At 38.5% G+C, this 27,608-nt stretch overlaps 1 protein-coding gene across 1 annotated transcript in view; it reads left to right on the forward strand.

The window, feature by feature from the left end:
• Slc1a3 (solute carrier family 1 member 3) overlaps positions 1–27,608 on the forward strand; it is a 78,186-nt gene that overhangs the window by 13,172 nt on the left and 37,406 nt on the right. Inside the window, exon 3 of the mRNA XM_076857380.2 lies at positions 8,870–9,007. Within this exon, the coding sequence (XP_076713495.1) occupies positions 8,870–9,007 (138 nt within the window). The remainder of the gene's footprint in view (positions 1–8,869; positions 9,008–27,608) is intronic.

A 27,608-nucleotide genomic window follows, 5' to 3' on the forward strand; every position in this document is an offset into this window, starting at 1 on the left:
TGGAAGTTTGGGCTCAAGGGAAAGACCAGGGACCAGCAGAACTCTTGCAGGTAAACTCACCATTATGTCTTTTTCCCATTTGTAAGACAGCCAATCAAACTTTAGGTCTACCAAGTTCATCAGGCTGGTGTGAGACAGACTTATGACTTCTCCAAATTGGACCAAATCCTGAAATAGAAAGTTTTATTTGCTTTGTCAAGTAATTATTTATTGCATACTTGCCATAATAACTGAAATGGCCAAATTTATGAGGTATTCCTCCTACGCATTATCAAGGGGTTTAGAATTCATTAGAAGAAACAAGATGAATTCATATAAAGCAACTAAACTCTATAATGCTTTTGGTTTACATGATTCTTTTAAACTCAGAACTTTTAGCTGAGAGCATGAAAGTTCAAGAGGACCTTATCCCCCACCTCTAACATGCACAGACAGCATGTGTAGAGAACCCAAGGCCTCGTGCATGCTAGGCAAGCTCATTAGGGTTTTAAATACCATTTGTTCCACTCTATCCCTCCCACTTGACAGATTAAAAAAAAAAAAAATGAAAGAAGCCCAAAGAGATAATATGATTTGAAGATGTGGAAACTAGCAGATCTAAGTTAGACAATGCATGTTGACACATCAATGCAGATGGCTCATTCTTTCTAGGCTTCTGCTCTTTGTCAATGATATAGTGATATTGAATTCTATAATTTGTTATGAAGATTAAGTTATTTACATAAAGTACCGACTAGCCTAATTTACTGACAGAATCAGGCTCAGTATCCTCATCTCTAACTCAGTTCAGATCTGTCAAGAACATTCCGCTTGCTTTCCCCTCTACTCAAAAAATGTGCCTTATGAGAAGCTATCCTTGGGAATCCAGAGACCTAAGCTTATAAGAAAGTGTAGTTCATTCAAGATGCATTTACACAGATAATTAGAAAGAGAAGGGAGTCACACAGTTCTGATTAGAGGGGATGTTCCTTAGAATAGGCTACTATGCTCACAAAGCACAATGGGAACTTACTTGGGAGCACAGTGCAAACATTTCTGCATTCAGGAAGTGTGTTCCACAGCAGCTGGGGGCCAGGCACTAGCAGATGCTGGTCATCTACAAGAGAATAAGTCATGCTATTTGCTCATTCATTCAACAATACCTTAAACACCTATCATGTGCCAAGAAATATTTTAAGGGCTTAATATACATCAGTGAACAAAACTGACCAAAAAAAAAAAAGAGCTCTTATTTCAGGGAGCTTACATTTTAATAGGCAGAAATGACAATGAATAATAAGTTAGAAAATTATGCTGTATTTTGGAAAGTGATAAGAACTTTTGAACCAAATAGAGCCACCTAAGGCAGAAGGAAATTTGGGGTAGGCCTTATTAAGAATGTGACATGTTGACTAAGTGTTAAAGAAAGTAAACCCTGTGAATACCTGGAAAGAGAGTTCTAGGCCAGAGGAAGAGCCAGTGCAAGGAACATTCAGTGGAATTGTATCTGAATTAATGGAGGAACAACAAGGAGGCAAAGTGGGAACAGAGGGGCAGGGGAGCGCTTGGTATGGTGGAGCCCATGGGAGCAGGCCAGGAACAGACATTGCATGGCATGACATGTCCATGCCATCTGAGTTGGAGAGCCAATGGTGGAAGCAGAGGAGTAACATGCTGACTTGGGTGTTAAAAGGGACCCTCAGGGTGTTGTGTTGGGAATAGGCTGCAGAAAGGCAAAGTGGAAACAGGGAACCAGTTACAAGCTGGAAGATGGTGATCTTCAAACCATGGAGCCCTCATTTCTAAATTAAAAGAAAAAGAAAAATACCCCAGGCATAGGAGGCAAAGGACTTATGCAGGGTCCCAGAGAGTTAAAGGCAGGGATAGGCCTAGAATCCCAACATCTTTTATTCGCCAAACATCTAAAGAGCATCTCTTTGAAGTATGTCTACTCCACACTAGAAGCCTGGTGAGGAGGCCCAGAGATTTTTCAGGTTAGACAGACACTAACCACCATATGTATGTGTGTGCCTGGGACATAAGGCTCACTCCAAACAATAGACTGTGGCAAACTAAATTTCTTCTCAGCATCTGAGCTCCTTTGGGGCACCACTTTTTCTTTTCTTTTGTTTTTCTTTTTGGAGCATTTTGCATTGTGAGTAATAACTCTAGAAGTCTTTGGTCTGCCAGTATGCTCAGGACAAAAGTTGTGGATGGAGGAAAAACGAACAAGATTTTACTATTTGAAACTTCGACACTTAGTAAAAGTTAAATGGGTTGATTTGATCTAAATTTCACTACCAACTGTGTCTCATCCTTTCACTCTTAAAATGTTTTCTTGGATCTTAATATTTCCAATAGCTTTATTGGGTGAAATCTGTATCAAATTCTTAAAATGGATGTTTAAGTTTTAACTTGGTGTGTGTGTATAGCCTTAAAAACAAGCCCAACATGTATTCTTCCTGAGGCTCCAGGGAGCATATTTTGTCTTAGTTTAGAAAGTGAGATGACATTTAATCCTCCAAAGAAGTATTTGTTATGTAGATTCCCCAGGGAAACACTGAACCCCTGATGGAATACCTTCTTGAGTTTTTCATAGGCGAGAAAAAGTATTTAAAACTTAAATACATTTTAAATTAAAAAATTAATCTTTGTTTATAGCACTCAACTAGCACAGTTGATTTTGATGACCTTAAACATCTTAATTAAGATATTTTCTAGACTCTGGAAATCTTGTTAAAATACTTCGGCAAGAATGCTATAAGAGGGCTGGGGTTGTGGCTCAGTGGTAGAGCACTTGCCTAGCATGCATGAGGCACTGGTTCAATTCTCAGCACCACATATTAAAAAAAATAAAATAAAGTCCATTGTCAACTAAACAAAATATTTTTAAAAATAAAAAACAATGCTAAAAGAATGTGAACCCAAAGTAGGCAATCTAAAGATCGCTCATGACACCCATGTGTTGTATAATGTCACCAAGATGAAAATTTGGGAAAGTTTGTTTCAGCTCTCACACTTCCTACACATTTATTTTTGCAGAGTAATCAATAATGAAGATCTGTCCTTTTGCATTGAGGATGTTGTGGCTATAGAGCTTTTTATGAGCTCTTGGGTCATCTATCAATATGTTTCAAATAATTGCCCACTGATGGAGTTCAGTTTTTCAGAGACTGAGCTCCTTTACCAATGGGAAACAGAACTGCTAAGACCTCACCCTGCTGCCTCTCATTGGTAGGGAAGGCAGAGTGAAGAGCACTCTCAGAAGTCTGTGACTGGGCTGTGAGAATACATTTCAGGGAAGCCTTTTTGCATTGCTGGGCTAGAATGTAATCAGAAAACTGCACTGCTTACCCAAACAGCAGTCCTTTGCATTCAGAGAATTTCCTCTTGATTTGATGCTGATAGCTGGCTGACCCTACCACTGGCTTGGCACAGAGAGCTGAAGAAAAATGTCTTTTGTTTATTTGTTCAACAAATGGGTTGAAAAGAGCTAGATGTTACTTCATTAAGTAAAAGCAACAAAATCTTTCCCCAACTTAAGCTCTAGGTTTAGTTAACTTAAGGCAAAAGAGAATTTTTAAAGTAGCAAAATATTGTGATCTAACTTAGGCTCCTTAAATTAGTAGATGACTATCACAAGACTGTGAGTACAGTATAGGGTGTAACAAGTCTGAGTTCTGGGGCTGGACAGAGCTCATTTGACTGCTCACTGTGACCTTGAGCAAGCAGCTTGACCCCTCCATGCTCCGCTCTGCGCCAGCTGTGTGGTTTTGGTAGTTCACCTACCCTCTCAGTAACTCTGGTTCTTTGTGAGATGTGGATAATAGTCCTGGCCTCAATGGTATTTGTGAGGCTGTGTGTTAGTGCAGCCCTGGCACTTGCCATGTGCCCAGTGAAGATTAGGTGCTGTTGTTAAGAATGAGAACCCTGGGGCTGGGGTTGTGGCTCAGTGGTAGAGCACTCGCCTAGCACACGTGAGGCACTGGGTTCCATCCTCAGCATCACATGAAAATAAAATAAATGTATTGTGTTCACCTACAACTAAAATATATATGTATATTTTTTAAAAGTATGCGGACCCTGCTTAGAGGCTGAAGCAGGAGGATCGAGAGTTCAAAGTCAGACTCAGCAAAAGCAAGGCGCTAAGCAACTCAGTGAGACCCTGTCTCAAAATAAAATAAAATAGGCCTGGGGAATGTGGCTTAGTGGTCAACTGCCCCTGAGTTCAATCCCTGATACCAAAAAAAAAGAAGGTGAACCCTGAAATAGGCTTTTATTTCATGTCCTTTCCACTTCTATTACACATGGTTTCCAATGAGTAAAATGTGGGCAGTGGAGGGGAAAGGCAGGCTGTTTTAGTTAACAAACTTTATATAAGCGTAATTAAATCATTCCATTAAAAGGGGATTTGGCATAGCTCCTTCATAAATAAGAAGACCTATTATGTGTTCCACACTTATAGTGCCAAGTGCCTCTGGAGGACCCAAGATCATTACTCAAGGGTGTGCACAACATAGGGTTAAAGATGCTGAACACCTGGGGACCAGGCTCCTTTGAAAACTAACCTCAGGCCCTGTCTACAAGGGTGTTTTTGTGTTTGAGAGATATTAAAAGAGTAATAGAAAAAGCACTTGGTTTTATTTAGAATCCCTCAGGTCTGTTTGGGTAAGTTTGAGCTGAGTAACTGACCTCGGAGCATCAATTTATTCATCTTTAAAATAGATATGATAATATCTACCTCATAAAGTTGGGATGAGGGTTAAACACCACCATTAACACACAATAAAGGCTCCCCAACATAATCTCCTCTTTCCCAAGAAGATAACTGACTCATTTGGCAAACCCACCGACTGCAAAAAGACCAAAGCATACACAGGAACAAAACTGATTCAGACTATATCTGAACTTGCTGGCACTCTAAACCACTTCACTCTTCAAAACCTTTGACCTAAAACTGTGCCTTTGAAATTAGGGATGTAACCCTCTCTACTATTCCTACTATAAAGAAGAGCTTTTAGAAACTGTGTTCTGCATTGGAGAATATCAAGAAACAGACACGTAATAGAGGGATTGATGGCAGAACGACACTTCCAGGCAAGACCAGCTTGTTGACTATAAGGAGACACACGTAAAAATCACTACCTTTGGAGACTTTGCCTCCCTGTCTGTCTGGCCTTTGTTCTGTTAGATATTTGTTCAGCAGGTTGGAGAGCTAAGGCACTGTCAGACACATTGCTAGAATGCATTCACTGTGCTGGCTTTCTTTCCCTCCTCTCACTCAAGTGAAAATTGGTCATCCTGAGTAAATGTGGTTTTGGGGGCAAAGAGGAGAGAAGGCAGTGGAACACCCCAGGAAGAAAGAGGCTGGACTGAGCCAGCCCCACAGAGGAAGTAGAGTCAGCATTGACACGAGTTAGACTTTGGGAGATGGAATCAAGCATATCTACTATTTAGAAGGAATAATTGCTTCCTTCATTCACACTGATTTGTCTCTTGTTTGCACAATGTACATCACTAGAAGAGCAGCATTCTATCAATTATTACTAGATTATAAATTAACTAGGTTATCTAGACCAACCAGGATACTACCTGCTCTTGGAAATATTATCATATGTGAATAAATGCATTTCTAATAACAAACATAGATATGAATTTGTAAAAGCAAGTCTGACCTTAAATTGACATTTGAGGGATGTCTGAAATTCCTAATAGCTTTATATGTAGCAATTCTAGGCAACCAAAATGAGTTTCTAGTAGCTTTTGAGCACATTTTTTGTTGTCATTGAATGACAAATGCTTGAATATAAATAAACATCAATTCCAGTAAAATCACATTTGATTAGAAATAAAGCAAAATATTTGCTCATAATTTTATTAAAAGATAAAGAACTTATCTCTGTGTGACTTGGCTTTTACGTGAACAAGCAGGAAAGATTCAACCAAAGCCTTTCATTAATTCTTATGTGTTGTGGATGCTGCTGTGTTACATAATGGACTTTGAAAATCAGATTAAAATGCTTTACCCCAAATTGAGTTCCAGGATGATTAAAGGTTAGGTACTTTAAAACAAAGCAAACAAACAAGCAAAGAAATTAAAAAATGAGTTAAAGATTGCTCAAACGTGAAAGGAGAAGGAAATTAAAGTTATAACTTTTGCTGAGGATTGAACCCAGGGCCTTGTGCATTTGAGGTAGGCACTCTATCAACTGAGCTGTAGCCCCAGCCCTAAACTTATAACTCTTGAAGAAATCACCTACTAAAAAAGGAATGCACACATTAGTTTGCAAAAATACCTGCGTATTTTAAAGTAATAATAAATATAAAGAAATTAGAAAAATTGTTAAATATTTGATACATAGGTAAACAGTAATTATCTTTACTAAATAAAGAGTCTATACCAAACATGTATACACGCATACATAAACTCAATCTATTCAGATTAATTGGATGCTTATAGAAAATACAATCAGAAGATATGGTCAACATCATTAAATATTAAGTAAACCCAGAAGAAAACATCACATAATTTTACATATCCCATTAGCGAAAGATCATGTAGACTTGTTCTAACGATCTTTCTACAATAGTATTCTCCTCCAGGGAGAATAGGAAGTAAATTCTCATTGACTATAGGAATATTAAACTGATAGAAAGACAGTTTGATAACATGGATTGAAACAATTGTATCCTTTAAGGTACTGGTCCCCTTTCTCTAATATTGCACTAAAAAACTACTCCTAGATGGAAAGCAGCCTTCACATATTCACCATGATGTTCTTCAGACTAAACCACCCAAGTATTAAATGACAGAGGAAGGATTCGGTAAATCCTGAGTCAGTTCTTGGATCTGACATTATGACAGCTAAAGGTGCTATTTATGGTGACTATATATGGGAAAGTACAGTCTCTGTGATTCCCATATATGTAGCTATATTTCAGAACATTCTAGAAAGAAACTTGCTAAGGCACTAATGATGTTTGACTTTGCTCTATTGAAGAGGTACAAGGATGCAAGGTGTTAAGAGTGTTGGATTAGAGTGGAAACTGACTAGGTTTGAACACTAGCTCTGCCACTTGAGAATATTTGACTTTGGATAATTTTTAAGCTCACTGTGATTATGTTTTTTCATAAGTAGATTGGTGGTAAAATAGTACCTACCTCCTGGCGTTGTATTCAGGGATTAAATTACTAAAGCAGACATAGCCTAGACAGTGCCTAGAGTATAGTGAGAACTCGGTAGGCATTAGCCATTTCCTTTTTATATTAGTGGCAGACCTGATACAGCCTTTTGCCCCATCTTCCTGCATTTTACAAAGCAGCTTTGCCCTCTTGCGTATATTACTGTTACACTGTGGGTAAAAAAACAACCACTATTTTCCTGAAGGCTCTGAAAACTGGGTCAGCTGTATTTTCTAGTCACACACATTCAGACCCTTATTAGATTATCACAGGCTGTAGTTGGAGAATGGATAACTTCATGGTTGCTGAGGCTCAAGAATTGAAAGTGGAGTTGCAGTGACAATTGCGGGGAACTTTGTGTCCCATTTCATAAGAGAAATAGCTCATTTCATAACAAGTTAGGAAAGCTCAATTTCTGTAAAGGGCTGCTTGCATCTTTTGGAAATTCTTGTGTCTCCCCAGTTTTCTTTCCTCCTCCCCCATTCCCACCCTCAATCTCTGGCTTTTAGGTAACTCACTGCTGAGTAGTTTCTTTTCTCTATAATTGACAAGGACTTTAAAAAAAAAATATATATATATATATATATATATATATATATATATGCATATTTAAATACATATTTTATATAATATAAAATCAAGTTTTAATAAAAACCAAATTTTACTATATTGATATAAGTAATTTTTGAGGAGGTGCTAGGGATTGAACCTAGGGGTGCGTTAAACTGAGCTACATTTCCAGCCCTTTTTATTTCTGTTTTGAGACAGGATATTGCTAAGTTGCTGATGCTGACCTTGAACTTGCAATCCTCCTGCCTCAGGGTGTAAGGAAATTTTCTTTAGCAAGGAAAGTAAGTTAGGGAGAGGGAAGAGAGAAAGAATCAATTTGTTCTGTGCCTTCATTAATTTCTAAAAATGTCAATAAGTATCATGCATCATTTGATTTACATATGAAGTTTTCATTCTAAGAATATTTTTGAGGTTCCAGGAACAGAAGGGAAACTAAGGAGGAACTTGCTTTCTCTTTTCCCTATTTGCCCTCAAGTTTTCAGGGGAAATTTTTGGGAAAAGTTGGCTCACTTTGAAGTCTTCTCTTGCCAGCAACTAACAAGTCTGTATAATACAGTTGCCAAGGCAATGTCAAGACCATGTAGACAGAGGAAGAAAATGTGGTGTGCAGACAGGAGATGGTAAAACGGATTAGCAGTATGAGCAGGAAGGGTTTGTTTGTTGTTTTTTTTTTTAATTGGAAAAAAAATAAAATCACGTTATCCTGTATAAGTGGTTATACCAGCAGTTCTAACATCTGTTGTTGTAAATGAACTTCATTATAATAAGTTCTTTTTTCCAGATCACCTTGTTCATGAGGACATGATTTGTTTCTTGATTATTGTTTCTCAAGCCATGTCAAAATGAATACTACTGCATTCAAGTTAGACAAAGAAATTTTTCATTTGCCCAAACCAAAACATTTTTTTTGTAAGTTCTACTTGAAGCCATGGATCCAGTCAAACCCTTCCAAATAATGATTGCAAAGATAGATGCTCCCAAATCTGTACAAATATTTGCTGATTGAATAAATTTACTCTTGTCAGGCATGAGTAACCACCAGCCAAATACTTGCTCATTTTTCTAGGACTGTTGCTTTAGTTTTCAAAACGCTCAATTTCTCTTTCTTTCTTTTTTTCTTTTTCCTCCTTCCTTCAGGTACAATCCTTGGATTTACCCTCCGACCATACAAAATGAACTACCGGGAAATTAAGTACTTCTCCTTTCCTGGGGAGCTTCTGATGAGGATGTTACAGATGTTGGTCTTACCGCTCATTATCTCCAGTCTTGTCACAGGTACCATTTGCAGATTTTGATATTGGTTTTTTGTTGTTGTTGTTGTTGTGGTTTTAAGTGTGCTTGTTGCAAAAGATCACTTAGAAAAGCAAACGGTTTGGTTTCTACTGGATGCATGCTCTGCTCTAGAAAAATAAAGTCCCTTCAAAATGATGGAAAGGAGGCTTTAGTAATGCATGAATGATTATAACTCTCATATTTTACCAATCACAAGAGAAAAATGGATTCAAACAGCCATGTAATCTGGTCTGCCTCACCATGGAAGAGGTGCCCTGCTAGACACCACACGTCCAGCTTTCTCTGACCACAGTGATGTAGTTGACAACAGCGTACAACAGGTCTGTTTTCTCACCCTCTTATCCCACCCAGATAACATCTGGTTGGACAGCCTATTAGCTATTGATGCAAGAATGCTTGTTCTCAGAGCCACCAGGACTTGAGCGGGAGCCTTCTTGGAAGCCTCATCAAGAGGTAATGCCCACAACACACTCACCAATTCTGCTGCCACCAACACTTTGTCTTTTCCTGGTATACCCGCATGATTTCATTTCCTTCTCCAGTTACCCCTCACCCCCATTACCTTTTATTGTGGGGGGAGAGTGGGGAGGGGGTGGGAGATTTCCCTGTTGGATATTTTGTTAGTTGCCACTTGAATTTTTAACCAGTGGAGGCTTTGCAGGATACCTCTCGATTTTCCATGACAGTGAGACAGTAGTTCACCCCTGCATGGAAAAAGGCTAGAGTCACTGGCATATTGATTGACGAATACAGACTGAGCCAAGAAGTGGTAGAGAAACATTCCTGTGAATTCCTCCCTGCCCACTCTTCTGTCTCCCCATAGCACATCTCTGACTCGGAGAAGGAATTTCCTTAGACACTGCCCCAGCAGGATGGTTTCTGGGTTTATAGCTAAAGCCCAGAACTCAGGTATTACAGACCCTGTTCTCTTTTCCCCCTTAGGCAGACCACTTCACCTCTGTGTGAGCTGTCTCTGAGCATCTTTCCCCTTCTTCCCAGGGAGTTCTCAAAGATATTTATAATCTCCTTTCAAGATCTCTGTGCAATGAAAATTTCATAGTGCAACTCGAAAGTCATGAGGCAACGTTCTATCACATGCCTTGGAGGGCTGACCATTACTTGGACAGGAACTGAGTTAGATTTTTCCTCAATGCCTTGTAGATTTCAGCTGGCTCCCACATGTCCAGAGCCCTAAACAAGTAATTTCATGTATACCAGCTTGTATTAGAGGATGGATTGCACACAAACCAGTCCTGTAGACCTTTGGGGTACTTGTTTGTGAAACTGGTCTAATCCATTGCTAAGGAGGGGTAATCGTAGCAGCTTCAATTCTTATCACAGAAACTGTATTCAATGCTGACCTGAGGGCATATTTTCATTTTGTTACCATTTTTCTAGGGAAACAAATTATTTGCATAAAACATGGGTCAGAACCCACATCCAAGGTTTTATTTAGTAGAACAATGAGTCCCTCTTCATCCCCCTACTTGCGAGGCATCCAAACTGAGAACATATAATTTTCCTGGACACAAACCAAAGGGTCTTGGGTTCCTTATCCTGGCTCTTCCAGAGTGGAACCAGTATCAAGAGGTTTCTGCTTTTTCATAATTGTGCTGGAAACCCACAGTGTTGCTGTTAAGAAGAGAAAAGCCCTTAAATGATACAGTTTTTAAAGTGCTACTTTTGTAGCAGACTCAGTCCACATTTACCTTGAAGTAGGATTCCTTGGTGTTTTTAATGATTAGTAATCAACTTTATAGAAGGAATTTGTTGCATCATTTTGCAGAAAGAAAAAAAAATCTATGATGCAGTCCCTTTGCTTGGTTAAAAAGAAATTTTGTTCAAACCTTGAAAAAATTATCAATATTTACAATATTATTATTAAACAGAAAGGAATTATAAGCTTCAAACAACCAATATTAAATGGTTTTTATAATGTAATCTAATTGCATTTTGGGAGTGTTGCCACATGGGACCATTAAGAGAGTCTTAGCTCTTACCCAGGACTGTGTTAAGACAAGGAGCCTGAGGACCATAATTTAGCTTTGCCAAAGCTCTTTCTAAGGTGCTAGTCTCAAAGGAGTAATTTCCAAGCTACACAGTAATTTAGATACTTATGATCAATTAAAATGCATGATTGATTTAATAAGAATTTTCTTCATGTCTTTGAGTAAAATCATTCTAAACCAAAGGGTATGATCTATTGGGAATGGCAGGGGGGAATTTTTTGTAAATTAAGCCAACCCCTGAGGATCCCTGTGTGTGTTGAGAAATGTTACTGGGGAACCTGTTGCCTAGGGAAGGAATAAAGGAAGGCTCCATTCTGTTAGGATGGAAAAACAATTTCAAACTCTTCCAATCTTCAAGATGGTAACATATATATATGAAGCTGCCCTTTCAGTCTGCTTTTTGTTTTCTTACTTTGATTGAGTCATGGATACAGAGAAATATTTCTCCTCAATGGGAGAAGGATCATGGACAAGTGTAATGATAAGTAAGAAGTGATTACACTGCAGAACAAGTGGACAAAAGAGAGGCAAGGACACTGTTGGGACTTGAAAAGTAAGACTGATCACCTCCTGACAATCATTGCCACATATCAACAAGGGCCAAATCTTCCTGGTTTTCTAGAGAATGTTGTGATCCAAATTTTTAAAAGCTCTTTATCAATGTTGATGCATTTTTAAATGTTGATATAATTCACTAAACGAAACACTGCAAGACAAGCAAAGTGTATCTATCAGGCCAGTTCAGCATCAAAACTCAGGTCTGGATGTCGGTGGTAATAATGAGAAATGCACTGCTCAGTTCATTCACCCGTCAGGCTGTCACTGGGTTTCATATTTTGCCTGACACAACCAATGGCAGTTCCATGCCAAAGATTGATTTGCAACAGTGAAATTAGCTACTGACCGCCATGTTTATTGCTGGCTTAACATAACTATTGCAAAGCCTCTCCCCTCCATCTTCTGGGTATGACCACATTGTTTAGAAGCTGTTTTAGTCTTTTTTGCACCAGACAAGAACATCATAGTAAGAACTCAGAGGTCACACTCCCATAGAAAGTATTTCCTAGCGGAAAAACTTAATGATTTTAAGTTCAATGCCTGAGGGTCTGCACAGATGGAAATGAAATTCCATTAATTTGTTATTGCATTTCTTGGACTAAGCATTCTGTTTTGGAAGATTCTAGAAAACAGGTTATATATTTAATTGAATGAAGTCATGTTTAGTTTCACTGAGTGGAGTTTTGCAGTCCTGGGAATCAAACCCAGAACCTCATGCATACTAAGTAAGCACTCTACCACTGAGCTACATAACCAGCCCTGAAACCATGAAATCTAAGCTAGAGTTTTGTACTTGAAACATCTATGTTTGTGAGTAATGGCTCCTAGACCCCTGTAAGCCACAATTTCCTTGTCCTGAATTGAAATTCAAATATTTCCAAACATCCCTGGTGTGTATTACCATTCCAGAAGCTGCCAGGGAGAAGCTGGGAGAAAGCCTAATGGCTACATTTGTACTCAAGTACCTATTTTTTTGAACAAGAAGAATATGTCTGTGCCAACACACCACACAATAAAACAGGGATTTGGCACCAATTTCTATTGATTTGGTCAGGATAAGCAGCCAAACTAGATATTTCATGCCAGAAATATGAATTGGTTTGGCTGACTTCGCCTGATTGAAATTCACTGGATAACAATTAGACAACATATCTGGTTGTACAGTGTAGACATGGCCATCACCTCCTCTTTACTTCTGAATTTTTTTAGAAAGCTAGTGTGTTCTCCTCTTCCATTCAAAGTATGCATTTCCCCTCAATCACTCATTGCAAAAGAAGGTTCATGTCTGGAAGTGGGGAGCTTTTGGCAGACCGTCTCTGTGGAGTGGGACATATTATAAGTGAAAGGGGATGGCAGGGGTGCATCAATAGTAGCTACAGTAGCCATGTGGGGGCCTTCAGGAGGGCACGTTGGAATGGGATGGTAAAATAGATGAAGTTTATCCTGTAACATCCATTCACAGCTGTTTACTGTCTGAGACCTGGGCTGGTCACTGGGGATTCCTGAATACAAAAGAAATCCCGAGAATATGCACTTTGGCTGTAAAGGAAGAAAACTTCCCAAATGGCTTAACTGATGCAATCTATGTAAGCAAATTTCTACATTAATGACACTGGTTCTCTGAACTCCCCACAAGAAGGACGAGGCAACTGCATTGACTGTCTTAAGAACATGATCCCAAATCTGATTTTCATAGTCATGGCATCTTCACCCCAAAGCCAACTAGTCCAACATTTTCCAGCCTAGGCACCATTCCTGTTCTCACTTACTTTAATTCTACTTTAACATACTTTTTTTTTTTTACAGTGCTTCAAATCATTACCAAAAATGGGAACTTCTTGTTCCTTTTCTTGTGAAGCAGATAGTAAATAGCAGTGTTATGAAATTTTGAATTGATAGAGTTGCCTGACAAAGACACTGAGAAACTCAAACACCCCCCGCCACTCTCATAATTTAAAAAAAGGAAAAAAGAGGGAGGTGTAAGCAAATGTGTTCAAGGGTGACGAGTAGCTAAGACTGTCTTTCTTACAATCTGAAGAATTGAAGGAGAGATGAAAAGAATTACTATCCTACTCTATGATTTAATTTTAATTAAGAAAAGGTTTCCGTGCCACCAGAGCCATCGTATCTCCTCCACTCGGGGAAACACTGATGTGGTCCAGCCATTCTGTCCAAAAGATTATCCAACTTCCACCCGAACATGTCCAAAGACGTGAGCTCTTTAAAACCCATTTATTCTTAGAAAAGTAACCATGTATCTTTGTATCCAAAGTAAAACAAACAATTCTTTCTTAAAGAAAAACCAAACAACACACCTGCTTGCCTGTGATCACCTCTCTGTGTGACAAGCTCTATACTGTGTCAAATTAAAAGGCTATAAGTCTATAAACCAGTGAACTCAATGGAATGTGTGACTTGACAATAGTTAAAGCCAACAAGCTGGAATCTCTTACCTGAGAAAATAATGAAGGTAAAAGCAATAAGTGTTGTACCTCAAAGTATGGCTCTTTGGCTTTAGAGAAACGACAATAAGAGTGGGCTGAAGTTTGTCATTTCATTGATCACAACAGGCCAAAAAAAAAAAAAAATGAGCTTAAAAAATAATTGGTTCTTGAGCTTGTGAGCGTTTGTTTAAGGCTTGCAAAAATGAGAGCCAAAATCACTTAGGAGAAATTTAATATTTTAGACGATGCATTGCCAAGGCTCTGGTGTGTAGCTCAAGCCAGTTTGGATAATCTGAGCAGTCACAGTCAAGAAAGAGGCTATAAGTCACACACGTATTGTGTTGGAATAAAAACTGTATCTTGGATGGGGAAGTGTTTCTTTAGGCTTCCCTTTCTTTCTCTGAAGAATAGGGGTGAAGATGGTCCCATGGGTGTGAGGTTTTATGCCTGGCACATAGTATGTGCTCAAGCAGTGGTAGCCACTGGCACTAAGAGCCGTCAGCTGGCCTCTGGCCGTTCTCACTGTGCAAATGAAAATGCAAGAGCAAGAAGAGAGAGCTTGAGTTCAGGAGCACATAATGAAGGCTGCAGATTCCAGGAGTCTCGTTTGTCTATGATCCTTGCAGCAACCACTTCCCTATTAAGGTAAATTAAAGAAACCATAAAGTTAACCCAGTAACAACATGGGAAACGGAGAGAATTCCTTGCTCACCACTGGAGGGGATTGGTTTCTGCCCTGCAGCATGGGACTTGACTTCCTTATCGCAGCTGCATAATTCCAAATATTATCATTGGTTATACAACTGCCCAGTTTTCCCTGAGAAGCTCAGCCCCAGTGTGTGGCACCCTGCATTCTGCCAGGCAGCGAATTCCACATGCAGCTCCCACGCCGCGAGCTGAGACTTTACGGCTCACCAACACTTAAGGCAAACTGTGTCTCTGTCTCCACACTGGAACACACCTCATGGCCACTTGGAACACGTCAGCTGTAGAGAAGCTCCAGTCCGGTACATTGGAAGCCTGTAGGCTGGTCTTGCATGATGGTGTCTGCAGAACTGATCCCACTGTGGGCAGGGAGGCTGAGCCATGCCTATATACTGGGGAAGGTTGTAGGATATAGTGGAAGAATCCGTCTCTGGGGTAAGGCAATCCCCCAACTTCTTTGTATCATGGAGAAAGGAAATCTGGAAAATTAAATGCTGCTTTCCCTCCATGGATTTGGATTTTGGTGAGATGCAGACAAAGTCTACTCTTTGTTACAGACAACTTCATTCAGTAAACAATTTGGGAGGCTTCCTATGTGCCAAGTAATTTCTAGGATCTAAGGATACCCAAATGTCCTCCAAGGTTCACAGTCTGGTTCATGGTTCTGTGATAGCAACCGCCAGGGTGAAAGGCAGTAGGAGCCTAGTGAGGGAACCGAGGGGGAAGGCACACTGTAACCTTCCCTCTTCCCCTGGCTCCCAGTACTCAGGCCGTCTTGCCATCAAATGGCTCTGAGCAGGGAAAAAAAGGACATTTTTTTCCCCTGACACGTGAGTATTTCACCATTGAATGCAGTAAGAACCAGAGCTAGAGACCTGTGTGAAGTCCCCAGCAGAAGTCACCACAAGCAATGTGGTTTTGCAGACGGGCAGTCAGAGAGAAGACATGCTTGACAGGATTTCAATCACAAACTGTCTCTTTCAAGAGGGTCCAGGAGATTCATGGCTCCTGAGCTAAAAGGGATGTGGAAGTAGCATGGGCTGCTGCCTTATTCCCCTCCCCTCTCCAGTACCCCTAGAGGGTTGCCATCCAACTCCACCCAGTGGTTCCATTTTAGAAGGTCTCAACTATTGAACCCAAAGGCTATCTTCTATGAGATTCACCTCTTGGTCCTAATTGTGCTATAGGAGCAACAGAAGAGGACACTTTTTCAGACAGTTTCAGGAGAGTGCTTGGTGTCTCTTGCACACCTGAGCCCCAGATGGGTTCCTGGTGCTTCTTATGTGCCTTTCTCTAGGTGCTCCACCATCCTCTGTGGTCCCAGGACTGACCCTGGTGCTCCAGCTGCCACGTGACTGGGGAGGGACAGTGATCTGCACCCAGTGCTTCTTAATACAGTTTGGTACCAACTGCAGCAACTCGGTGAAATCCCAGAGAGTTGGGTGCTCTTGGGAAGTCTTGTACTGAAAAACGAAGCAGTTCTTCCATTGAAAGAGCAGAGCCTTGGGCTCTAGGCTCAGTGAGAGCTGCTGCTTTTCCAAAGGGCTTGTGAATAGGAAAGTCTCATCTGTGAATTTCTTCACTTTCAAGATAGCCTGTATTTTGGGTCAATTCTGGTTTGGAAGAAATTTTTGAATTTTTTTTTTTTTCTTAAGAGAGAAAATTTAAAAGCTTCCTTAAAAAAAAAAAAAAAAAATAGGAGTCTACTCTCCCCTTGATTATCAGTGTAATAACCTCTCTTGACCTCCTGCTGATGCATGTTTCCAGAGGCATGGGTTCATTTCCATCTCTTTGTTTCTGCACCACAATGTGATTTGTTATTAAGTCATCTTAGTCTTCAGAAAAGCTTCTGGAAGGTTCTGTGTCTTTATCTGGCATATTTTGTGCATGGCCTAAAGAACAGAGTATGAATTCTTGGCATCACAGCCTTCACAAGCCGCTTTACCAGCATCCTTGCCTGATGCTTCGCTGACAGAAACCCCACTTCCTCTTTCAATGTCCTAAGGCCCCCCGCACTTCATTCTTCCCCCTGGTGTGTTCCCCTCTTGAAACAAACGACCTTTTCCCCAACTCCTTTGAGGTCCAGCTTCACTTTCAGTCCTCCACAAAGTTGTTCAAACTTTCTGAACCTAAGGATCCCCTCCGTGGAGTGCCTGTTGCCATTATTTGTGTGTCACCAGCACACACTGCCAGTGTCTTGCCCTACATTGGAGGCTTCCACTAGGGCCATGTTTTATCCACTAGAGCACAGTCTATCCTGCCTGACAGCAGACCCCGTAGTTACAAAAGCCATAAACAGTGTACTTTAAAATGACACGTAAATATTGATGTGCATAAGGTGAAGAGTGAAATGCTCCAGCACAGAGGGAGCCACCTTTCCCAGGGTGGAAGCTGACAGAGAAGACGTGGGTGGTAGTGGGGAAGAGTTCAAATCCCAACGTGGCCACTTCCCAGCTCATTGATTTTTTTCCCAATTGTAAGATTTTTCACTATGAATTGTTCTTCAGCCTTAGACAAACTACTTGTCTCTGCCTCCATTTTTTCATCTACAAAATGGGGATAATTGCAATCAACACCTACCTCATTGGATTGTTAGGATGATCCAAGTGATATCTCTAAAGCATTGAGAACATTTCCTGACACGTAATACCTACTAGAAAATGTGACTTGTTAATCTTTCACAACTTCTTTAAAAGCTTACATACAAGTATATGATTTTGTTAAAAACGACAGAATCAAGTGTGTTTTTCTGCAGTATGCTTTAGTTGGTCAAAAATATCTTGTGGTTATTCTACTATATTAATCTATACAAATATGCCTTACCAGTGTATCCTCGGGTTCCCTCCAATATTTTGCTCTTTCAAAAAATCTATAATTAAGTTCATTATATACATATCTTCATGTTCTACTTTTGAATGATGGGTTACTAAAAGTAGAATTGTTAGAGCATAAACTATGCTTTAGATAGAATATTTAATAATATTAGATTATTTCTAGCTGATTTATAATTTGAATTTATTACTCTCAGTAGTGTTTGTATTAAGAGCTGAAGCTTCATTATTCTTAAACTAACTTCCTGAAAGTGTATCTCAAAATGTTCCCTAATTGAAGTATAGGGATTCACACACACATACACCCCAAAAAATCTTTAATACCAACATATCTGAACTACACATAGAAAATTTAAGAAAAAGATGGAAACGTTAATAGCTTCTGGAATCCTGATTCTTATCTTGGAACCCTATGCTCAACACATCTAAAAGCATTCACTTGGCAAGGACCCCAAAGAGTCAGACATCAATGTAATAATTCTCAAATAAACTTTTTAAACATTCTTTCAAGTACTATTAAAAATGTTTTACATATTGGGTTCTATATATAGATATATTCTTCATGACAAAATATGGCTCTCATATTTAGTTTAAGAACAAAACTAAGAGTATTTCCATAAATAGTAGAAGCTACTGAATCTAAGCATGATTGGCAATTTCAAATTTTCTGAAATCTTTTACTTATAACACTTCATAACTTTCAAGCCCTTTTTCAGTTAGCATTCAGACAAAGTAGAGGGCAAAAAAGGCTGAGTAACAATTCATAATGAAAAATCTTATAATTGGGAAAAAAATCAATCTGTTAGTTTTTAATCTATTAAATTTTTTCTCTGGATTGGGCACAAGGCATCATTATTTTATTTTACCAGAAAATGTTTAAATGCAGCTTTCAGAACACAGATGTCCTATGGGAACATGACTTGAAGTCACTATATAATTTCCCATTAAATAAACCCCAGAACTTTAACTTAACTCCCAGTGAGGTCAAGCACCTGAAAAGTGCTATATATGCCAGCTGAGCCCATTTCCCTTATGTGAAAGGTGCATTTCTAGCAATGCTCATCAGACTTTCAATTGCTAGAAACCTTCTTGTTGCCAACTTTGCCACTACCACGAGCTTCCCCTTGTTCCTTATAAGGCGGAAACTTATTTCACAGTTCTAAAAAAAGGGTCTTTTATCTACATGAAGTCCCTAAAGTCATTTCTTGGTTTTGGTAGACCTAGATTTATCTTATTTCAAAATTGCACTTATTTCTTAACATGCTTATTGAGAAATCCTTCACTTACAGTTTACCATTTAAAGTGTACAGTGTAATGGCTTTTAGTATATTTACAGAAGTATACAGCCATCATCATAATAGATTTTAGATTTTCATCACCCACCCTTAAAAGAAACCCTGCATTCCTTGGTTATCATCATCCAGTTCCTCCATTCCCCCAGCACTAAGCCCATACCAATCTACTTTTTTTCCCCTGTAGATCTCTCTATTCTGAACATCATGTAAGTAGCCTCTAATATGACCTTTTGTGGCTGGCTTCTTTCACTCAGCATAATGTTTTCAAAGTTCATCCCTATTGTTGCATGTATCTGTATTCATTCCCTTTTATGGCTGGATAATATCCCATTGTATGGACATACATTTTATTAATTCATTCATTAGTTGGTGGATATTTGAATTGTTATCATGTTTGTTTTGTTATTTGCTATTCTAAACAATGCTTCCATGAATATTTATAGACATATGTGTTTATTTCTCTTGGGCACAGAATAGAATTACTAGGTCATATATGGTAACTTTGCTTACTTAGTCTTTTGAAGAATTTCAAATATTTTTCAAAGTGGCTGCACTATTTGCATCCCCACAAGCATAAGAGAGTTTTAAGTTCTTCACTTTCTTGTCAATACTTGTCATTACCTATAATTATATTACTATATATGTTTTTGTCAGAACGGGTATTTTGTCAGAAGTGCTATCTCCTGACTTAATTTGCACTAGTCTGATGGCTAATAATGCTGAGTATCTTTTTATGTGCTCTTAGTCTTTTGTCTGTCTTCCTTGGGAAAATGTCTTTTTAGATCCTTTGCCCATTTTTAGTTGGATTGTCTTTTTTAATTTTATTTATTTATTTTTTTTGGTAGACACAATATCTTTATTTTACTTTATGTGGTGCTGAGGATCGAACCCAGTGCCTCATGAATGCTAGACGATCACTCTACCACTGAGCCACAACCCCAGCCCAGTTGGGTTGTCTTTTTATTGTTGAATTATAGTATTTCTTCCCATATTAAAATTGCACTTTTTAAACAACTCTGAACACTAGATTATTCAGCAACTTCTGTGTAGCTTGTCATAAATCATAGTTAGATCATTCTTTTTATTGGTGCATTATAGTTACATATAGTGAGATTCATCATACCATATTCATACACACACATAACGGTCCTTCTTAAATAGGATTCTTTGCCATAGTTAATACTATAAATAAGCATTCTTAAATTCTTGTTACAAAGTATAATGTAAGCAGTAAAACACTAGTGAAAAATGCTATTCTATCCTAATATGAACTATTGGAATAAACCTTCTCCCCTCCCTCAAAAAAGAAAATAATTGAATGACAGTGTTCAGTACAATACCACTTCATTAAAAATATATTTTGGCCAGGAGTGGTGTTGTATGTCTGTGATCTCAGTGGCTTAGGAGGCTAAGGCAGGAGGATCACAAGTTCAAAGTCAGCCTCAGCAACTTAGCAAGGTCCTAAGCAACTTAATGAGACCCTGTCTCTAAAAAAATAAAAGGGCTGGGGATGTGGCTCGGTGATTAAGTGGCCCTGGATTCAATCCTCCTGGTAGTATATATATATACAGTAGCCAGGTGCATTAGCACCAGCCTGTAATCCCAGCTACTTGAGAGGCTAATGCAGGAGGATCACAAGTTCATGGCCAACCTCTGCAGTTTAGCAAGACTGCCTCAAAATTTAAAAAATTTAAAAGGGATGGGGATGTACCTCAATGATAGAGTACACCTGGGTTCAGTTCCCATTGCTGCAAAAAGCAAGAACATTTTTGCTTTTATCTAAAGAGATTTGTGTTTTAGCAAAAACTTAGAAGTCCCAATACAAGTAGCATAGATTTTCTAATTGTGTATTTTAAACCTCAAAAAATGGTAAAATTCAAACTATTAGTCTTTGGCTACACTAAAATAATTGCTGAAATCCTTTAACTTAAAACATAGATGCTAAACTCTTCAGTTATAACCTTTTATTATATTAAAGTGCAATATGTGTTAATTTCCTCAGTTTTAGCGAATAAAAATATAGTTAACTTTAAAAATAAGGCAAGTAATACAACAATTTGAATATACTTTACACTTAAAAATAGTTAAAGGGGTGAATTTTATTATGTTCTTTAACACAATTAAAACTTTTAAAAAAAACAAGGCAGGAGTAATATTTTAATGTCAAGTTTTTTAAAATGGGGATTCTGAATGGTTATTTGCTTATCAGTCTAGCCTACCACCGTTAGAGTTTTTACACAAAGCTTTCAAAGCACATTCTCAAAGCACTGCTTTGAGTTGGATAGCTTTCTCTCCATCCTGAAATTTACTTTCTGACTGAGTCATTTAGATACTTGAATTATCCAGAACTTGCATTCCTGGGGGCAGTGATCAGATATCTAAGTTGAGACATTCCTCAGCCACCCCTGGATTGCCCTAAGGAGATGGTTGGAGGCCAGGGTTGGGCAGGGGAAGACACAACAGCAAGAGGACCTCTGGATTCCAGTTTCTTCCAAGGAATGTGGATGCCAAGACTGGCCTGCTGATACGAATCTCACTGGGATGAAGTAAATTGTACAAGCTGCCTGGTCTCCTGGTTCAGCTCTAGTTCCAGAACATCTCTCTTGCTGAAAGTTATTTAGGTCTTTACCTTAGATTTGAATTGTATATTCATTATATTGCTTTTTATTGTGTGTTGTAATCCCAAAGCAGTTATTTTCAATTCCAAAAGGAAGTAAATGTTTACTTTTCATAGCTATTTGAACTTGAGTGTCTTCGAGGAGAGACCCTCTGGGTTGTGTTCTTTGAGGACCTTCCCTTTTGAAAGCATTAGTAAAGACCTCAAACCCAAGTCCTTAAAACTCTGCGTTTTAAGGAAAGACTTCTACTGCCTTTTGAACATCAACAAGGAAAAGCCAAAGTGAAGCTGGCCATAAAGGCTTACAAAGATGATCGTTGTCAATAATTTGCACAGTTGTTTCATTCCACTTCTCTCTGATGTCTTGAGTTTTTAGCAGAGGCTAAAATTTTACTTTTATTTGATGAGTCTATTTATTATGGTACAGATTATGGCTAATTTTTATTCCTGATCTAGCCCGAGCATCTTCTTGCACAGGCATTGACATCCTTTTTCAGATATATGAACACAGTCATCCATCTGTATTTTAAGGGATCTGGCTCAAGGACCCCCTTTATACCAAAATGCACAGATGCTCAAAGTCCCCTTTATGAAATGGTATAGTATTTGCATATATTCTACACACTTTCTCACAAGTGCTTTAAATCATTTCTGGATAACTTTTTTAAAAATTAATAAAATGTAAGTGCTATGTAAATAATCATTATACTGTATTGTTTAGGGAATAATTACCCAAAAATAGTTTGCACATGTTCAGTAAAGATAAAATTTTTTCAGAGTATGTTCTCTCTGCTGTTGTTTGAATTGGTGGATTCAGAACTTGCAGAAACAGAGGGCTGACTATAATCTATGTGGTGACTATAGGTGACTCCTCTGTGTTCATTAAAGAAATCCCCAAAAGACTCTTTGGTGCAAACTAAATTTAAGCTACTGAATAATCTTTCAAGAAACAAAGCTCTGTTGGTAAGGGAAAACTGAAGATGGTTGAGTCTTTTGAAGTTGATGACAAGGAGGACAGGTTGTCTTCCTTCAAAATCTCCATTGGTGCACCTGCCAGAGACAGGATGGACTATCAGTCATATTGTCACAGAAGAAGAGGTGTCTCCTAATAAGGATTCATGGAGTTCTGGGAGAAAAGGGGAAGCTCAACTTGACTCTTGTCATATGTGACAGGGAAAGAATTTCAGCACACGCCAGTCAGAGACATAGAGGTTTATTTAGGAAAGTGAGTACACGTTGAAACAGAATGTGGACCATCTCAAGAATGACAGAATTCAGTTTGGAGGTTCCAGGTTCTTCTTTGAAAGGGCGCCTGGTAGGGGGGTGGGTATGGAGAGGTATATAGGAACAATATCAGTCCAGGGATCTCAAGACAGTTTCTGGGGGTCTGGTCAGCCTCAGGATCCTCAGGCTGATGTGGCCATCATTATCTGATCAATAGATAGTGCTGAAAAGTCCCCGGATTATAGGTTCCTCAAGATATCATATCTCTCTCTGCTTAATCTATTCATTGAGGGGTTAATTAATAGTACAAAGGTAGGTTTACAGATTTCCCAGGAATTTGGGGAGTAACAGGATTGCAGGAGAGACTGACTTGGGGAGTGACAGACTGCAAAAAGTATGTGGAATTTCTGAATTGAAATCTTATTTCCTTGTCTCCTTCTATGTCTCCTTTTTCCTATTATTGCTTTTATCCTACCTCAGTACCAAGGATACATTGGAATGCTAAAGAATACTGATCGAATATTGCATAGACTATCCTTCATAACAAGGGCTGGTTGTTTTGGTTTGCTTTATAAGTAACAATTGATTTCCTCTCTTTATTTTGCTTTTTCATATCTTTTCTGGGTTAAAAAAAAAAAAAAGCCACACAAGGAGCATAATAAAATACAAACCCTCAAAGAAAGTAAGCAAAATATTCCAAAAATGTTGTTCAACCACACCCTGGTATATCTGTCTACTTTGTTCTTTGACCCTGTGACTTGCTTTTGGTGTTTCAGTGCCAGAGTTTCTTTTGGAACACAAGCTGCATGAAGGCAGAGAGCCCGACTCTGCTTTAATTAAGCTTTGCAGTAAAGCTCCTCCACACGTGCTGCCCAGGCACGGTGGTCTGTCAGCCTTTGTTCATGTAAATACAGATGACTTACCCCCATAGCGGAAGATGGGATTGTTCCCAGGGAAAACTCCTTGTAATGGCATATATGTGGTCTCTGGAAGGAGGAAATTCCACCATGTGGTTCAAGTCTTTGAAAACTTTCTGTTTCAATAGTTCCTGCGAATAATGCTTAAAGAGGTATACCTAAGAAAAAGATAACTGGGAGTCTTGCAGGTTTAAGTCATTCCTGATTCCATGAAGTACAGTGTGGTGTGAGGGAAGCAGAGCTGTTGGTAGAATTGAAAAGCACACTTTGTTTACCTGCTGTTAATTGTGCTAACAGGGTATAAAGGTCAGAGGCAGAGTCGGTTTCTTTGAATGTTTCTGATTTTTAAGTCATCTCTATTATTCTAGCCTGGTAGTGCAAGCCTGTATTCCAGCAATTTGGGTGGTTGAGGCAGGAGAATCACAAAGTTGAGGCCAGCCTCAGCAAATTAGCAAGACTCAGCCACTTAGCAAGACCTTATTTCAAAATAAAGAACCAGGGATGTAGCTCAGTGGTAAAGCACCTCTGGGTTCAATCCCCAGGTCAGAAGGAAGGAAGGAAGGAAGGCGGGTCAGGTATGGTGGTGCATACCTGTAATCCCAGGAACTAGGGAGGCTGAAGCAGGAGGACTGCAATTTTAAAGCCAACCTCAGCAACTTAGCAAAGCCCTAAGCAAGTCAGTAAGTCCCTGTCTCAAAATTTAAAATAAAAGTACTGGGGATGTGATTCAGTGGTGAAGCACTCCTAGGCTCAATCCCCAGTACCAAAAGAAAAAAGAAAAAGGAAGAAAGAAACCATCTCTATTCCAAATCCCTCCTGTCCATTGTCAAGTTGTACCTATTATTCCAATAAAATATGTCTCATATGACATCACATTAGAAAATACCTTTCCATTTATTTTTCTTTAATTATCTTATTATAAATGTGTATGCGGGGGGAGGTGTTGGCTTTTGGGATTTTGGCTGTTTGTTTGGGGGAGTTGTTTATTTTTGCATTTTTAAGTATGAATCTAATTTTATCATTTTCCTCTTAAAATACTCTTCCAGCCCTGCTAGTTCTCAACAAACACTCACAGTTGACCAATTTCTCTTTTCAGTCAGACACGATTCAGAATGCGACCTTTCTTTTAAGAGGAGTCCAGTGAAATCATTTAACTATTTTCAACATACAAAGGCAAAATTAGCTGCCATGAATTTCTGTGGAGTAAAGCATCTTTGATTCTTCCAAACAAATGTTTTCATTTCATATACATATATTTGAATTTGAGTTTATCTATATTTGTTGTTGTTGTTGTTAAGGAGAGTATTTCCTTTGACAATTGAAATGCTCCCAAGCATTTCTCACAAGAGAGATGGAGGAAGGGAGAACAAATACCTCAATGAAACTTTAATCAGTGTTACTTTGGCATGTTATTTCTGCCTTTCTACTTCTCAGTCGCATTACACTGAAAGGCACTTATAGAAATTAAGATAGGTTCCATGATTCTTCCACAGTTAAAGATTTTCAGCACCTGAAAAGGCAGGTCAGATTTTTACTGACAAACAGTTCCTTAACAAACATTCAGACTCTGGTATTCATTTTATTTTATTTTATCAAATAAAATCTGTTTTTGAGAAAAGAAAGCAGTTGCCACATTTGTTAGACTTTCCAGTAGTTTCTTTTGTCACCATTGATTGCAGTAACTTCATGACATTTTTGTTTCTCGTTTTTAATTTGTCTCAGTACTTACTTGGAGGAGGCTAAAATCAGCTGCAAGTTGTAATGAGCATTTTAGGGTCTTATTATTTGAAGCATCCATTATTTTGTATAGAATTGGAGAGTTCGAAATGCCTCTTACAATTAAAAGATGTTATGATTAAAAGATATTTCCTGTAATCAAGGCCTTAATTAACATTAAACTCACCATTTAGTTTGTGCTTCTTTTTTGAGGGCACAGTACATAGATGCATAGGAAATAGTGTTTTATTCTTCTAAATACCTTTCTGTTAAGTTTTTTTTTTTTTCTAATTACTGTCTCAATGTTGAAAGGAAATTTTAAAAAATTACAGACAGGACTATGCCACTCAATTTTCAAGTTTTTGGATTAGAAACTTTTCAAGGAAATTTGAGATATGTTCCAAGAAAACTTTTTTTTAATATTTATTTTTTCAGTTTTAGGTGGACATAATATCTTTATTTTTTATATTGATGAGGATCGAACCCAGTGCCTCATGCATGTTAGGCTAGCACTCTACTACTGAGCCACAACCCCAGCCCCAAGAAAACTTTTTATTGATGATTAATATAATGTGGAATACAGTCCTCCATTCAGATCTTCAGGGTCTACCATTTCTGCCCCATAATCAGGCAGACTTTTGTACAACCTCCACACAAATCTGTACAACACCTCATACTCCACAGAAAGGTTGGAGAGTTTGGCTCTTACATCCTTTGGCTGCCCTTGGTGTTTATGAGTTTAGTGGGCTTAGTTCATAATCACAATGTTCTTGCAGGCTAACCCCTGGCCCTCTTGTGACACTGAACTGCTGATATCAATTTCTACATGTACAGATTGTCCACATTTAAAAAAGTGCAGACTCATTGGGAGTGAGACTTGAAAACAATCTCTTGAGGTATTAGCAGGCCCCTAAGTGGTCTTAAGAGAGTAACTCTCACTATTTTCCCCTTCAATCATATACACTGAAAAAGACTTCATGGGGGAAAGTGTAGGACTTTGATCTCTCATGAACCCTCCCTGAAGTAATGACCTTGATTCTAGAGTTACTTAAGATTTCAATAGAAGAAAAAAGTATGAGAACAAAAAAGCATTCAAGAAAATCACCACAGATACATACTTTTGTACTGTGTGTAATGAACATTCCTGACTGTGTGGGGCAGTTGTTAGAAACTTTATGTATGTTTAACTGTAAAATTCACTACTCCATCCTGGATGAATGAATTTATCTGATTGACTCATCAGTGAAAGATTCTCTGAGAATTTTGTTATCTCTATCACTAAGGGAAAAAAATAGGAAAGTTGGCATAAATTCCTACTCTTAGGATTCCCAAAGAAAAAAACAATTCTGTCTTCTGTTGGTTAACAAATCCAATCTGGAAGAGCCACATGAGGAGTGGGCTGTGGCCATTCTGTAACTTGGAATTTGTCTGTTAGAAAGATGTTTCTTTCTTTCTTTCTTTTTTTTTTTTGGAACTTCATTGCAACAGATTTGCTGTAAAACAAATCCTGGCTGTGTTAAAAGGAGAAAGAGAAGATACGGTTCACTTTGAGAAAATAACCTAAAGAAAAACCCTATCAATTGGTCTCAAAAATTCTCCAGTCCCAGCTTATTTGAGGAATAAAAAAAAAAAAAAATCACTCTTTGCAGTGATTAATAGTACTGAATGTAACCTCCTGTTTGATTTTCACTGTTGGTATGAAGGGAGCAGACAGGGCTGTGTAAACCTGTATGCTTTTTAGAAAAATTCTAGAGACTATTCTGACACCCTGATGCTCATTTCCCCCCGACTCCTTAACACTTGAGTGAGATGTGCCTTCCCAGTTGAAAACCATCTTGAGTTTTCCAAGGGAAAAAAAATGAATTTTTAAATGCTCTGCCATGGATCACTTATTTAAATTTTATTCAAAGTTTTTAGGAACATTGATTTCACTTTCAGGAATATTTTTGCTGAGCAAATGTGAAGGTTGGGCTCAGGAATGTCAGTCTATCTTACTATTTGAGAGGCATCTGCCTCCTAGAGTAGAAACTGGGGGAAACCAGAATAAATTATGAGTGAATTTGTCCACTGTCTACCTTGACCTGTAACTCTGAGGTGAGGGTGGAATGTCTCCTTTCCTGAATACAGGATAAGGCCTTTCATAGTCTAGAATCATTCTTCCCTTTTTAAAATCAAGTGATAGTCCTTTATTATTATCAGCCAACCCATTTTTTTAAATCTCCATTCCTTTCCTCTCTTTTAATAGTTTGTTGATGCCAATATTGTGC

This window comes from Callospermophilus lateralis, chromosome 5 (assembly GCF_048772815.1).
Source record: "Callospermophilus lateralis isolate mCalLat2 chromosome 5, mCalLat2.hap1, whole genome shotgun sequence".
Classification (NCBI taxonomy): Eukaryota; Metazoa; Chordata; class Mammalia; order Rodentia; family Sciuridae; genus Callospermophilus; species Callospermophilus lateralis.